Below are 15,503 nucleotides of genomic sequence, written 5' to 3' on the forward strand. Positions count from 1 at the left end.
TAATCCTTCAGTTGTTATATCAACCGTTGTGCTCTGCGTCGTCGTTTGTTCCACAGTGGTGTCATAGGGTGTTGTCTTCTCTTTCGTTGTTGATTCAGCAGTTGTTATATGAACAGTTTTCTTCTCTTCGGTTGTTAATTGTTTAGTAGTAGCATCTGTCTCTTATACACATCTAGATGTGTATAAGAGACAGTTGTATGCATTGTTTCTTCACATTCATATTGGTTTTTCTTCAGTATTATCACATGTATTTCACTGAATACAGTTTCTCTTCGGTTACGTTATCTTCATATGCATTTTGAAATTTCCCCACTTCTTTCAACATTGTTCAAATACAAATGGCAACTCCTGTGTATGCATCCTCATATGCGTTTCAAAATGTATATTTTCTTTAAAATTTTCTCCACAATGTTCACATAAATATGGGGTTTCTGTATGTGTCATCAAATGTGTTACCAAATTGTCATTGTGTTTAAACCTCTCTCCACAATCTTGACATCCATATGGAAATTCTTCAGAATGTATTATCATATGTGATTTTAAAGTACTCCTTTCTTTAAACTTCTGTCCACATAGTTCACATCCATATATTCTTTCTCTTTCATGTATTATCAAATGTTTTTTAAAGGTGCGACTGTCTTTAAACTTCTTTCCACAATGTTCACATTCACATGTTTTATGTACACTCAAATGTGTCTTCAAGGTGCTAATATCTTTAAATTTCTCTCCGCAATGTTCACATGAATATGGTATGTTTAAATGTGCTCTCAAATCGTCACTGGTTTTAAATTTCTTTCCACAATCCCCACATTCAAATGGCGTCTCTCCTGTATGTACTTCCATGTGAGATTGAAAATGTTGACCGGGTTTAAACTTCATCATTAAATGTCTTTTCAAAGTGTGGCTATATTTAAACCTCTTTCCACAATGTTCACATTCATAAGGTACCTCTTTTGTATGTGATGTTTGTAAATGTTCTTTTAAACTTCCATGATCTTTAAACTTCTTTGCACAAATAATACATTCGTATGGTGTCTCTCCTGTATGTGTTATCAAATGCTCTTCCAATTTTCTTGCTTGATCAAATTCATTTCCACAATGTATACAATGAAATAAATTCTCTTTTATTTTAATATTTGCACAATGTTCACTTTCATATTGTGTCTGTTCTGTATGTGTTCTTATATGTTCTTCATATTTGCTTGCTTGATCAAATCCCTTTCCACAATGTATACAATAAAAGGATTTATCTTCTGTTTTGATCCCCATATGTGTTTTCAAATTCATGAAATCAAAATTCTCTCCGCAATGGTCACATTCATGTGTCAATTCTTCATTGTTCCTTTTCAAACATTTCTTTAAACTCTCATTTTTCTCTTTTATTTCACTGCATTCATTTAGATTTTCCTCTACGTGGTTATCATCCCCAAAATAGATACACGTATGTAAATGAGAGTTTTCAGCAACAAGAATTTCTGTTTTCACTACAACCTGTTCCCTATCCTCATTATCCTTATTTTCCTCTTCATGGTTATCATTTTCAGCACCAAAAAATTCTGTTTTGACCACAGACTGTTCCTTATTCTCATCCTCATTACTGAGAAATTCATTGTACTTGTCTAGAAAATATAAATAAGAGAAAATTTTAAGTACCGTATGCTGTCCCAAGGTATAGAAACAAATCAAATTGAAAATCAAATGAGAAATGAGTTAAAATACATTTGCATACTTGCTATGGCTGGCAGAACTGGGGGACCCGGGGGAACCCCTTTTTGGCAGATTTTTGTATGATGGCAAAGAAATGCTAGTACCCCACCCCTCAACCTTTGAAAAACGTTCCACTGGCCCTGCTTGCATCATACTAACAAATTATCATAAACAGGTGTGAAATTTTGCATGATTACAAATCTATATTAAAAATATAATACTGTAATTTTAAATTTTCTTTGAGATACCAGTTTATAGCAATTTTCATAGGTACTAATTTTGCCTAAATAGAATAAATATTTTTATGAGAGTATTCTATAGACATTGCAACGTAATCGAGGGTACAGTATTCCAGTGTAATACAGTAGAGCAATTTGGTTCACAAACAAAGCAACACAGTTATTTAATGTTATTATTCTTCTAATTTTACAACCACTTTGATTCAGGAGAGCTAAAATTAGGGCTAAACTTAGCCAACATGTTGTAAACAAGAGTCCACCACTACTGCCATTTTTTTACAATATGCAGTGAACAAGAAATTAGGAATGGTCAATATTCCACAATGATCAGATCTTCGATGCAATTAAAAAACACATGACAAAACTAACCTATTTTAACCTTAATTTCTGGATTCTGTAAATTCTTCATTTTGCATGCTGACAATGACATAGCTGATTCTTCTTTAACCACAAATTCTTGATCCATGAGGCCTGAATATTGAGAGATCTGAAAAAGCAAGTTAACAATTTTATCAAAAACAAAACCTAAAAGAACTAACAATTTTTCAAGCAGACATTTTTTTTGTCTGGCACATCAGAAAAATTACACTAATTCATTTTTTTTTTTTCGCCAGATCAAGCTTCCCCAACTGTTTGGCTTCCCAGTTGACTTACTGTACTTATTGTGCCTCTTAATCAGTTGAAATGTCAACAATTTATGATTCACCTTGAAAAAAACATGCCTACTCATCACTTATTTGTTAACAACTACAATGCCGACTTTGTCCTCTGGGGCATTTTGGGTGATCAATAATTTATTTTCCTTTCTTTTTTCACTTTTTTTTTTTAAACTTTCCAAAAAGGGTCAACAGTAGGCTTCAGTCCTACTAAAGACTACAGATATGTGATAAAGTAAAGTACCAATTCTTACAGTAACACTTTGGAGTAAGTACTTGCTTGTACTGTTCCTTATTAATACATTTTTGTGCCAAAAATCTTTTAGGTGTTAAAAATTTATGGTTTGCCTTGAAAAAAACATGCCTACTCATCACTCATTTGTTACACATTACAATGCTGACTTTGTCCTCTGGGGCATTTTGGGCAATCATTTTTGCCACAGGATTGCAACTTGCAAGACTGAATGTGGTTGTGATGATACTTTTTATACGTCATTTAATCTGTCCAAATGCCATACAATTAATAAGACAAGGAGTAAAAATATATTAGATTTTGAATACAAAATCATAGGAGAGGACCAGACTACCGTCAAGAGAACCAAGTTATAAATGATTCAAATAAAATCCTGGGTTGTCTGAGAAGATATTTCTCAAGATATAAATTTGCTGTTGAAAAGTTTCTTCTCAATAATATGACTGTGTAGATGGTTGAAAATTTTAAAATGCTGTTTTTAGTGCGTATATTATATTTATATACTATAAGGTTAATTAAGGACTGAATCTGTTTTTTATATTAGCTATATTTTGTTGTTTGTCGTTTTTTTATCTGCAGAGTGTTTTATTTGTTCATTTCACATAATTTGATGTAGGGGACCGCTATGGAAATAATTGTCTTTTTCGCAATTTTAGGGTTATCCCCGGTATGCTCTTTTGTGACTTGATCTGTTCATGTGTTTTTGTTTTTGTTGTATTTTTTAAAGAACATATTAAATGAATCAAATCAAAAAGATTTGACTTGCAAATCAAAGTAGCAGCATACAAATCTTTCATCCCAAACTGAATGAATGAACTTGAATTTCTCTTTTATCTGCGCTGTGCTACTTATTTTGCTGTCGCTGTTTGCGCTTTGCTGCTGCCATCATTTATTGTTGCTCTCTGGAAATACCCACATGTTTTTTATAGTGGCTCCATGAGAGCAACAATACATTGTTTCTTGGGTGCTGAGCTGCGATTTATTTATTTACTTACTTTTTCTTTTGGCCTTGGCAGTTTTTGCTCGTTTTTACTTCCCGAGAACAGACATTTATATATTCATTTTATGTATTTTTCCTTAAATCAGTGGAGAAACTTTGTTTGTATTTGTTGGACGAAATAAATGAAATGAAAAATGAAATGAAATGAAAAATGAAAAATGAAATGTATGTTCAGTTTAGGATCAAAATTACATTTGTCCAATATACAAAATTGAGATGGTGCAAAAGATGAGCTGCAAGCATTAGATAATAGCAAAATGTCAAGTGTCGGTGCAATACTGCAATCACTTAAGTAGAGGAAAAACAAGATTACTACTATTTCAACGAGCCATCAATAATGATTGATATATCTATAAATATTCCACCACATGGAAAACAGTTAAAGCGATTAGAATAATTCTGAGATTGACTAGCGTACAGTAGTAGTACTAGTAGTAGCCTAGGTTAGGCTACCTTTCGTTTGTTTGGCTAGTTAGAGAGGGAATTTTACCTAGGCCTACTAGGATCTATCTTGCCTAAAGCCTTGGTACGCTACCCTACCCTAGGCCTACACTTTCAGGTGCTGGACTAGACCCCGCTACTAGGCTCGATTTGGGAGAATTTAGGCCTAGGCTATAGCCTTACACCACATCCGTATATCCACGTAGGCCTTAATAAACGCCTAATACTGTACTGATAAATAAATCACATTTTAACTTATCCTTACATGTTAGCAGAACAGAAATAACCTGCCGACCGACAGCCACGAAATTACCACACCCCCTGCTCTACTAGGCCTACATCGTTTCGTTTACGACCTTGTTTTATAAAGAAGGAACAGAGGGCGTAAGCACGTTTGTTACCGTACTCAGCTCAGTGTAATATTATAGTTGTCCACTATGTAGTGTTAGTGGAGTTTGTCTCACTCCCTCACAAGGGCGTCGATCAGTGGGTGGGGGGGGGGAGAAGAGATGAAAAATAAAGCCTTGGGCCATAGGCCCAAGCAATGTTTGGGGACCAGGGGGCGAAGCCCCGGAAGCTCTGGCGCATATAGCCTTTTAATTGATTTTAAGCAATTAACATTTATTTTCATACGAAATTTTTAAAATATCCAGTGGCGGATCCAGTAATTTGAAATAGAGCTGGGCCCAGAGAGGGACTTTTACAGATGGAGAGTGTAGCTGGACTGAATTTGAATATAATTTTAATTTAAAAAAAAAAATAGTGATGGTGGGCCGGCTGGGCACCTTGAATCTGCCACTGAAATACTCTTAAGTTAAAGTGAAATTTTGGGGCTGAGGTTAGAACATTTTGAAAATGGACCTCAGGTGCCCGGAAATTGCACTCTCATACCTTGAAAGTCTTACCTGTAATCTTCAAATAAACATTTATTTCTTCACACAATACAATATAATATCAAAAGGTAAATATTGAACAGTCGGATTTCATAAAAAAAAGAAGACTTGTGTGAAAGAGGGCACTGCTCAAAAAGTATACGCCAAATGATGAAAGGAAAAACCATTCATCAAGTGGCACTTGTAGCGAGCGACCCATATAATAACGAAAGCATATATTTCTTTGAAAAAAAAATACATAAACGAAACAAATACAAAACACGGATACAACAGAAAGCAGAGGGGGGAATTGGAGAAATGATTAGGCAAAAGTTTATCAATATTATAATAATAGTATTAGAAAAATAAACCTTCATCTTCAAATAAAAAAATGTAATTCATATCAACAATACAATACAACAATTATTTTTCTTAATACAATTAAATTAAATATTGGTTTATTATACGAAGGCTGCAACGTGAACACTCTTTTCTTGGCTTTAACGGAATAAATATTGAAATGTTGCCCCCTAATCACTCGGAATTTGGACCACTACAAGGTAGTGTCATGGGTCCAATTATATTTTGGTTATTATTCATATATATTTATATATATTTTAAAATTTATTTTGCGTGGTACTTGCAGTATTTTTGTGGATGATGTTGCTATTTATGTTTCAGGAAGTTGATGGATTAAATACAAAATTACAAAACATTGTAGAAAATATTGGTAAATGGTATGTCGGAAATATGTTGAAAATGCAATTAGTCATGCTAATTAGAAACCATAATATACTTTCATCTGATCTCAGAAGACGTATCAAACAAGTAAAACATGGAAGATATTTGGGTTTGAGTACGAAAACTTAACATGGGATTATCATATACGACACATACGTCTAGTCTGTAATCTCCAAGATTCATAATCTGAGAAAATTGGCAAAAACATTGCACCAATCTCTCCTTATTACATAAGCATAATTGAACCATGTATAGATTATGCAATTTCGGTTTTGGGAAACACATCTGAAAAAAAGATATTGTAACAAGAATTATATAAACACAGTTTTGATTACAGAAAAAAGTCGTGGCGAAAACATAATTCAACAACTAATTTCATGTTTAATGTTACAAATACTATATGACACCAAACCGCCACCCCCCCCCCCCCCAAAAACCCCCCCTTCCCCAAATCACTCATTTAATGAAATTGAAATGATTTTCTATCGAAATGGATATTACAAACTCAAACACTTCAGTTTGATTCAAAGATGTCAGACAGGCTTGGGCAAAAGCTTTGGTATGTCTGTATAGCAGACACAATGTACCTTTGAACGTTCTCCGCAGAGAAAAGTTTGGCGACAAGGTAGTAAAAAGCCTTAAATGTGTTGACATTCAAAGACTATCACCAACAGAAGATTCTGCCAAGTAACATTCTTACAGAGTTTATCTACAGACTCAGGTATGGATGGGGAATGTAAGACTAAAACCTGGGGCGGATTGCTATAAGCGGTCTTTAGACGGTCTTAACGGTTAGCCAGCTATAATCGTGACGTCACTACTGGTCTATGATTATAGACCATTGCTATACCACAGTCTAACCAGTTAGCCGTCTTAAATTTTAAAGCCTACTCGGAGGAGGCTTAAAACGGTCTTAAATCATTTTCATCATGGCGTTCTGCTGATTAATTCAACAGTGCAATGGCAAGACTTAGGCCTAGATCGTCAAATTCGGAGAATCGAACGACGAATACTCCGCACACTTCTCAGCGTCTGTAAAAATAGGTCTACAGAGTTTATTTACGTTCATTTCGATATTTGCGTGCGCGAGCACGCCTGACGTTGCCCTCAATCTTACGATACCAGGGAGTGCTTGTTTGCATTTCAATACTCAAAGCGGTCTTAGGGAAGACTGTTTTATAGCAATGGTCTTAGAGGAATGACTTTAGTAAGACCGTCTAAGTGATAAAGCCGGCTTTATTCGAGGAGTTTCTTACCAGTTCAGACCGTTTTATAGCAATCCGCCCCAGAAGATTGGGGATGGAAAGTACAGTGTGGGCATTTATTGCCTTAAACAATGGACAGTAAGCCAGCTCCCGATGCTTTGTCACGAATTATACGTGCAAGTGCAAAGAATATTGTGACAAAATGATCTGCTCATGTAAAAAAAATTGGAATGTTTTGCACCAACTGCTGTATGTACAAATATTCCATTAGACGAGTTTGAGTATTAGTTAACACTCATTCACCTTCAACTATACTCGCCTGCACCAGTCATTTACTGAAAGAAAATCTAAATTTGAATCATAAATTTACCGAAATAAATTTGTGACCCTTAAAACACTTTAATTGTCATGATTGAATGCTTTAGATAAAAAGTTATTGTAAAAAATCAATTTTCCTGTAATGGCGGCAACTACTGTAATTTGCATATGAAACATAATTATATGCATAAAATATCATTCACAAATATCCTAATAATATTTTCTGTCTCTAAAACATGGGTCTAAACACTTTATTTACCATGAGTACATGCTTACAGAATTATTGCAAGTATTAGACAATTCCTTAACATAAATAGCTAATTTGCATATTTATGCAAATAAGGCGACTGGGTTGAAACTCGCATCCATTTTGGATATGTCATTTAGCACAACCTTATGAACCAGAATCAGCAATAAAACAAACTGTTGCAATTTGTTTGACTAAATGCTCTAAATCTGCTTGCCTAAGTGGCCATCGGATTAAAAGTGCTCAAAAAATGTTTTCGTAGCCATCACTTGTTACAAGCTGGCAACAAGTTAGGTGAATCCTCATCACAATCTCTTGGCTCACACGGAATGGGCTGTTGCTACGCTGAATTTTGGATTAAAGTGCCAAATTCGACCAAAGACATCATGGCACTTTCTACACGTTTTACCCATGGTATTTCGAAGCTGCCAGTCACTAGAAGATGGAATTTGATTGCTGTATAATGTATCATACGAAAGCTATTAAAATTACCTATCAAATACCTCTGAATGTCGCTAATGCTCACATTCATCCATATCAAGCCTCTTTTGTGTCAATATATTCTTGGTTGGTACAGTATTTTAGAAATGCTTGACCATAGAAACCGGTACATGGAATTTCAAATCGAAAATTAGCTTTGGCAGGCAGGGAACTACACGAATACAGGGTTGCTATTTTATTATTTTTTTATAATTCTTATCTATTATGCTTTTACCTGTTCCATAGTTTTTATATAATGTTATTGTATTTTTATTGCATGTGAAGGCACTATATAATGTTATTGTATTTTTATTGCATGTGAAGGCCCCAACTTTGCTGGATTGGCTACCCTCCTTAAAGATGGTTATAAATAAATAAATACACAAAGAAAAGAACAAAGGAACGAACGAAAGAACAAATAAACAAATAAATATTGACAAGGATTGAAAGCACACTATAAGGAAAAAAATGGCAATTGAAGTAGTGGTGCGTATACTGTGTACTCAATACTAATGAACCCTATGCATATTCCAACAAATGACAGTGCAAATAAGGAAAAAGTGATGATAGATATTTTGTTTCATCATTTATGACTTTATTAATATTTTTAGGCAAATATGAAATTACAAAAATAGAAATCAATGACTATAACCAACTACAGTACCAAAATTCAGAACTAACTTAAGTAAAATTTAAATTTTACTTGCCTTACAATATCTGAATAGAAGCATGTACATACTGTACATACATTATGTACAAATACACATACTGTACCTGTACATTCAATTCAATTCGTTTCAATTCAAAAGGCATTTATTTTTTTACATTGACTGCTCATGAGGGGAACGGTGAGATCTATTGCCTCAAGGTGATGTGGAGACCGTTACCTACTATCTTATCTTGGGCCTTTGGCCCTAGGCATGCCCTAGGGAAGATAGTAGGCTACGGTCTCCAATTCAATGAGGGGCTAGATTTCCGTTCCCCGAATCTAGAGCAGTCAATATTCGTTTTATACTGTATACCTCATACATAGATCCTATGAGGCCTAAAAAACATAATGGAAAGAGTACACATCAAGTAGGTCTAGGCCTACGTCCTAGGCTTAGGGTGTCAAAGGGCCAATCTCGTTGTAGAGGTCGCAGTCGTTTTTATGGTGCATGTCATAAATTCCACAGTGAAGTTAAGTGGGACCTAGAAATTACATGGCAACTGGGCAAAAAAGTACTATCACTTAACAAGATTTTATGAACTATCATTTAAAGTATATAGAAGTGATAGTTGAAATTATTACCCACTTTTTAACCAATCAGATGCCTGAAATATAGGTATATAATACATTATAAATCAAGCTTGACTTGACTTTATTCAGTATACTGCAACATCATAACAATAAATAGCAAATATAACAATGACTTTCCTAAAAGTTAAACATAGTTTAAAATTGGGAAAAAGATTAAAAATCGAACTAAATAAAATGCGATGTTGTAAACCATGGTTCAGTATACTAGGATAGCCCATGAAACCTGTATAAAAACGACTTTAAAAGTATTAATAATTAATTGTTATACCTTTCAAAATTGTATACACTTTTAATAATTGTATTAACACATTTTAATATAATAATAATATGTCGTTCTTATATAGCGCTTAATGCCTTAACAAAGCCTCTAAGCGCTTCACATTATTACCCCGGTCATTGGATCAAACACATATGGAACACATTAAACACTAAATGAAATTACATGGCGACCGGGCAAAACCAATATGCTTTTCTAACCTACTATTTTATGCAATGCGGCCTTGTAATTTAATTTTACTATACTATTGTTTATTTTCTCAAGGATCCCATTGGAAATAAGTCGTTGTTTAATACAAGCTCATTACAATGGTTCCTGTACTAATGTATATAAATATAAATTTCCAAAACTACGCATTGGAATCAATAGTACAGTATTTTACTGTACATTCAAAATGAATCGTCTTATGAAAATGTGGAGTGAATCTGAGACCAAACTGAGTGAGGCATTACCATTGTTTTAGCAGTAGGTTTACAATTCTTTCCACAGTGTTCACATACAAATGATGCCGCTCCTAACGGTGTGTTCAAACTGCCTTTTTGTCGACACTTCTTTCCACAATGGTTACATACAAATGATGTCTCTCTTGTATGACATATTCTCAAATGTGTGTTCAAATAGTCTTTGTGTTGAAACTTTTTCCCACAATGTTCACAATCATGTGATTTCTCTCCTGCATGTACTATCAGATGATTTTGCAAAACATGCGGTTTCTCTTCTGCATGAATTTGCATATGTTCCTTCAACTTACTCACTTTTTTAAACATTTTTCCACAATGTTCACATCCAATTGTTTTTATTTCAGTATGTATACTCTTTTGTATATGTCTTTTCAAAGTTTGTTTTTCTTTAAACTCTTTCTCACATTCATCACATACAAATGGTGATGTTTGTTCACGATTCCGTTTAAACTTCTTTCCACAATGTGTACATTTATGTTGCTTTGCATGCATCTTTAAATGCCTTATCAAATTGCATTTATATTTAAATTGTCTTCCACAATGTGTACATTTATGTTGCTTTGCATGCATCGTTAAATGACCAGTCAAATAGCATTTACTTTTAAATTGTCTTCCACAATGTTCACATTCATACGGTGTATATGTTTTCCCTTGCTTTGCATGTATCATTAAATGCCTTTTCAAAGTCTGATGGTTTTTAAACTTTTGTTCACAGTGTTCGCATTTTTCTGTTGTATGTTTCCTCAATGTTTTCAAATGAACATCCTGTCTATGATTTTGCAAAGTCTGATGGTCGTTAAACATTTGTTTACAATGTTCACATTTTTTATCTGTATGTTGTTTCCTCAAATGTCCTTTCAAACTGCCATTATTTTTAAACTTCTTTTCACAATGTTCACAATCGTATGATACCTCTTCTGTATGAATACCCAAATGTGTCTTCAAAATGCTCCCATCTTTAAACTTTTGTCCACAATGTTTACATTTGTACAGTTCTTCTGGTGTATGTATCCCAAGATGTGCTTTCAAACTGCTCTTATTTTCAAACTTCTTTTCACATAGTTCACAATCGTATGGTAACTCTTCTGTATGAATAAATAAATGTGCCTTCAAAGTGCTGCCATCTTTGAACTTTTGTCCACAATGTTCACATTCATAGAGTTCTTCTGCTGTATGTATCCTAAGATGTGCTTTCAAACTGCTATTATTTAAAAACTTCTTTTCACAATGTTCACAATTGTATGATACAGGTACCTCTTCTGTATGAATACCCAAATGTGTCTTCAAAGTGCTGCCATCTTTGAACTTTTGTCCACAATGTTCACATTCATAGAGTTCTTCTGCTGTATGTATCCTAAGATGTGCTTTCAAACTGCTATTATTTAAAAACTTCTTTTCACAATGTTCACAATCGTATGATACAGGTACCTCTTCTATATGAATACCCAAATGTGTCTTCAAAGTGCTCCCATCTTTAAACTTTTGTCCACAATGTTTACATTTGTACAGTTCTTCTGCTGTATGTATCCTAAGATGTGCTTTCAAACTGCTCTTCTTTTTAAACTTCTTTTCACATAGTTCACAATCGTATGGTAAATTTTCTGTATGAATAAACAAATGTGCCTTCAAAGTGCTCCCATCTTTAAACTTTTGTCCACAATGTTTACATTTGTACAGTTCTTCTGGTGTATGTATCCCAAGATGTGCTTTCAAACTGCTCTTGTTTTCAAACTTCTTTTCACATAGTTCACAATCGTATGATAATTCTTCTGTATGAATACCCAAATGTGTCTTCAAAATGCTGCCATCTTTGAACTTTTGTCCACAATGTTCACATTTATAGAGTTCTTCTGCTGTATGTATCCTAAGATGTACTTTCAAACTGCTATTACTTTCAAACTTCTTTTCACATAGTTCACAATCGTATGATAATTCTTCTGTATGAATACTCAAATGTGTCTTCAAAGTGCTGCCATCTTTAAACTTTTGTCCACAATGTTCGCATTTGTAGAGTTCTTCTGCTGTTTGTGGCGCAGGAAGTGCTTTCAAAATGGTATTGTCTTCAAACACTTTTTGCTTTGCATGCATATCCAAATGTGTCTTAAAAGTGGTAATATCTTTTAATATCTCTCCACAATGTTCACATAAATATGGTATGTTCAAATGGGATCTTAAACTGTCACTTGTCTTAAACTTCTTTCCATAGTGTCCACATTCGAATTGTCCCTCTCCTGTACCTGTATGTACTTGCAAGTGCGCTTTTAACTTGTGACTGACTTTAAACTTTTTTCCACAATATTCACATTCATATAGTGTCTCTCTTTTATGTATTTTCATATGTCTTTTCAACCGGCTAGGGTGTTTAAACTTCTTTTCACAATGTTTGCAAGATGTCTCTCCTGTATGTGTTCTCAAATGTTCTTCCAATTTGCTTGCCTGATTAAATCCCTTTACACAATGTTTACATTGAAATGATTTATCTTCTGTTTTGATTCCCATATGTGTTTTCAATGTCATAAAATCAAAATTCGCTCCGCAATGGTCACATTCATGTGTCAATCCTTCATAGTTCCTTTTGTTATGTTCCTTCGAATATTCATTTTTCTCTTTTATTTCACTGCATTCATTCACATTTTTCTCCTTTTGGTTATTGTTACCAGAATAAATAATTAAATGAGAGTTTTCAGCAACAAAAATTCCTGTTTTTCCTGACAACTGTTCTTTATTTTTAATATTGTCTTCATCATTGTTGAGAAAATCACTGTTCAGACCTAGAAAATATGATGAAATGTCAATATTACTATGTATATGGCAGCTGAGCAATGTAATTCAACAATTTGGTTTATTTTCAATTTATTATTTATTCCAAATCAAGTCGGAGTCTTGCAGCTGAATTGCATGATATTTACAATACATAGAATAATTAAAATGAAAACAATTTGAAAAGTTCCACAAATTGATTTATTCCAGAACAATTACATAGGGAAAACTGTAAAAATACAATTAAATCTGTGTAACAATTCAGCACATGGTTTTGTCTTGAAAAAAACATATGTATAATGGGAGCACATCACACAAAATAAAACATAAAAGGGGATATTCTGGGGCAAAACCACATTATTAGTTAATCCGGTTTTGTACCAATACAACATTTCAAATTAGGCGCTGACCTACATCCAGTTTGTCAATAATAGATTAAAATAAATGCTTTTTCTTTTACTCATTTGGTATTTGTAACCAGATTAAATTTAACCATTGATTACAGGCCCATCCTAAAATTATTCTTTTATTAATTTTTTACTCACACTCAACAACTATTATCATTTTAAATGTAGGTTTGTGCCTAGTTGACTCATCATTTCCTAGTGTTCTATAAACAAGAACAAGGCATATAATATAATCATTGTTTAATATTAAGCTTCTTGTTCTGAAAGCCATGTTCACATGGACAAAGGCAGTTGCGTATCTAGGGTCTTGCAATGGTGGTTGGTGAAGGCACAGCGCCCGCTGCACATCTCACAGATGGTAAATCTACCTTTGTCAAATCGTACCATTGTTTGTACCAGCATTTTAATACACAATAGGGTTTAGGATAGTAAAATATTGCGCATGCATTAGTCAGTCTAATTACTGATACATTTCTGTGGAAAGTTTAGCAATGTGTGCGCTATAGTGTGCACTCAGGAAGATTTAACCGAGCTGCGCTGTTCGCAACTCGGTAAAATTAAACCTCATCAATCTTTCTGAACTGCTCGGTTAAACTAACCAAGCGGCATGGGTGCTGGAAGTTAACTGAGAAAATTTTCCAAGGTTGTTCACACCAGATTATTTTCAGTAAAGTTTTTTCCCTGAAAGAAGTATAGTGCGAACGGACACTGGATTGGTCACCTGATGTAATCGATCTTTTCATTGTTGAATCTCATTTTTTATTATACAGTACATATAATTATTGCAATATGTTACTCAATTGCAATTTCATTATATATTGTTTTACTGAATCTAAACTATCGAATCATATTATAAAATACAGTAAATATCAAAACAAAACATAGGTCTAGCGCTTAGAAGCTTTAAGCATTACACACACTATAAATCCATATTTATTATTATTCTTATTCTTATTATTATTATTATTATTATTACCTTAAATCTGTAAAGCAAATGCTGTTGCTGCAGAATGGTGAACAATAAAATAAAAATAACAATAACTTTTAAAAAAAATGTAACAAAAACTAACCTATTTCAACTTTAATTTCTGAATTCTGATTACCATTAATTTCATATCCGAAAATAGTTGGTTCTTTTTTAACAACAGCAAATTCTTGATCCATGATGCCGGAATATTGTGAGATCTAAAAAGCAATTAAAAAAAGGAAAATTACAAAGTTCAATTTTACCAATGTTTTGGCGGCAAGATTTTTTTTTTTTGTAGCAAAATATTTAACCTGTTACTTATTGGAAATGAACCTTTCCGGTAACCCCTTCCCTTGGATGTTGCTAAGGTCCGTCCTACACAAGAACAGTGTAAAAAACATTCAGATCTCAATTGCCTCCTCAAAGTTATTAACTTCAGCTAGGCCTAGTTATACTTTACTCCTATTATTACATATTCAAAAGTTGGTCGATACGATACGATTTATTGGGTTCACTTTTAGATCAGTGGCACCCATCACTTAGATGGTGCACCCATTAACAATATAAAATATAAGTAAAGGAAAGCAAGACAGTTCAAAAACAACAAAAGGATAAATAGCATAACAAAAACAAAACCAAGCAATTTACAGTAAAGTTTTACCCTTATTAGTATATCTTTAAAAAAAATTCTTACTAAAATATAGTAAGTAAACTGAATGAAACACACTGAGCTGCACAACAACCTGTACTTAAAAGTCGTGTGAAGATACCGGATTATGTTATTTTATTTATTTATTAATTTTCTTTTTCTACGGACCAGGGCAGAATCAAAGTCAAATTCAGTATAATATTACAGGTTAAAACCTACCTCTTCTGTGCTTATTTTACCTATATATATATACAGTATGTATTCTATTCCTGATGATGACATAATTAATGTTGAAATATTGAATCCCAACACGATGGCGTGTATTTCAATACTTGGAGTATGTATTATACCAAAGATACTAGAAATACAAGATAGAGTTCTCGCATTGTAAAAATGAGGCGGAAGTGGTGCTCAACGTAGGCGGCGCCCTTCTTCTTAACCATGCAAGTTTTCCTATACTTTGTGCCCAACGTACAGGGCGCCCTTCTGTTGTTAAGTATATCCAGACGCAAAAGGCGCCCTT

General features: G+C 33.7%; 2 protein-coding genes across 2 annotated transcripts in view; both read right to left on the minus strand.

Annotated features, from left to right (window-relative positions):
• Positions 1-199: 199 nt before the first annotated feature.
• Positions 200-4,699, minus strand: LOC117112910 (gastrula zinc finger protein XlCGF57.1-like). Its single transcript, XM_033256128.1, has 3 exons — positions 4,562-4,699; positions 2,316-2,433; positions 200-1,619 (listed from the first exon to the last, which is right to left on the minus strand). The coding sequence occupies exons 2-3, from the start codon at positions 2,410-2,412 to the stop codon at positions 319-321; spliced, it is 1,398 nt and encodes a 465-aa protein (XP_033112019.1). The 5' UTR covers positions 2,413-2,433; positions 4,562-4,699; the 3' UTR covers positions 200-318.
• A 4,040-nt stretch (positions 4,700-8,739) lies between these two features.
• Positions 8,740-15,503, minus strand: part of LOC117112907 (zinc finger protein 493-like) — a 7,646-nt gene continuing 882 nt past the window's right edge. The window contains exons 2-4 of the mRNA XM_033256122.1: positions 14,435-14,549; positions 10,818-12,968; positions 8,740-10,739 (exon numbers count right to left, since the gene is read on the minus strand). Of these exons, the coding sequence (XP_033112013.1) occupies positions 10,141-10,739; positions 10,818-12,968; positions 14,435-14,528 (2,844 nt within the window). The 5' untranslated portion in view covers positions 14,529-14,549 and the 3' untranslated portion in view covers positions 8,740-10,140. The remainder of the gene's footprint in view (positions 10,740-10,817; positions 12,969-14,434; positions 14,550-15,503) is intronic.

Source organism: Anneissia japonica, unplaced genomic scaffold (assembly GCF_011630105.1).
Source record: "Anneissia japonica isolate Jap-2015-1 unplaced genomic scaffold, ASM1163010v1 scaffold287713_len945575_cov184, whole genome shotgun sequence".
Taxonomy (NCBI): domain Eukaryota; kingdom Metazoa; phylum Echinodermata; class Crinoidea; order Comatulida; family Comatulidae; genus Anneissia; species Anneissia japonica.

Coding starts and splice junctions, on each gene's coding strand:
- LOC117112910 (XM_033256128.1), bottom strand. CDS start 2,412: ATGGATCAAGAATTTGTGGTTAAAGAAGAATCAGCTATGTCATTGTCA. Junction 1,620..2,315: donor AGAAATTAAGGTTAAAATAG/GTTAGTTTTGTC, acceptor TATATTTTCTAG/ACAAGTACAATGAATTTCTC.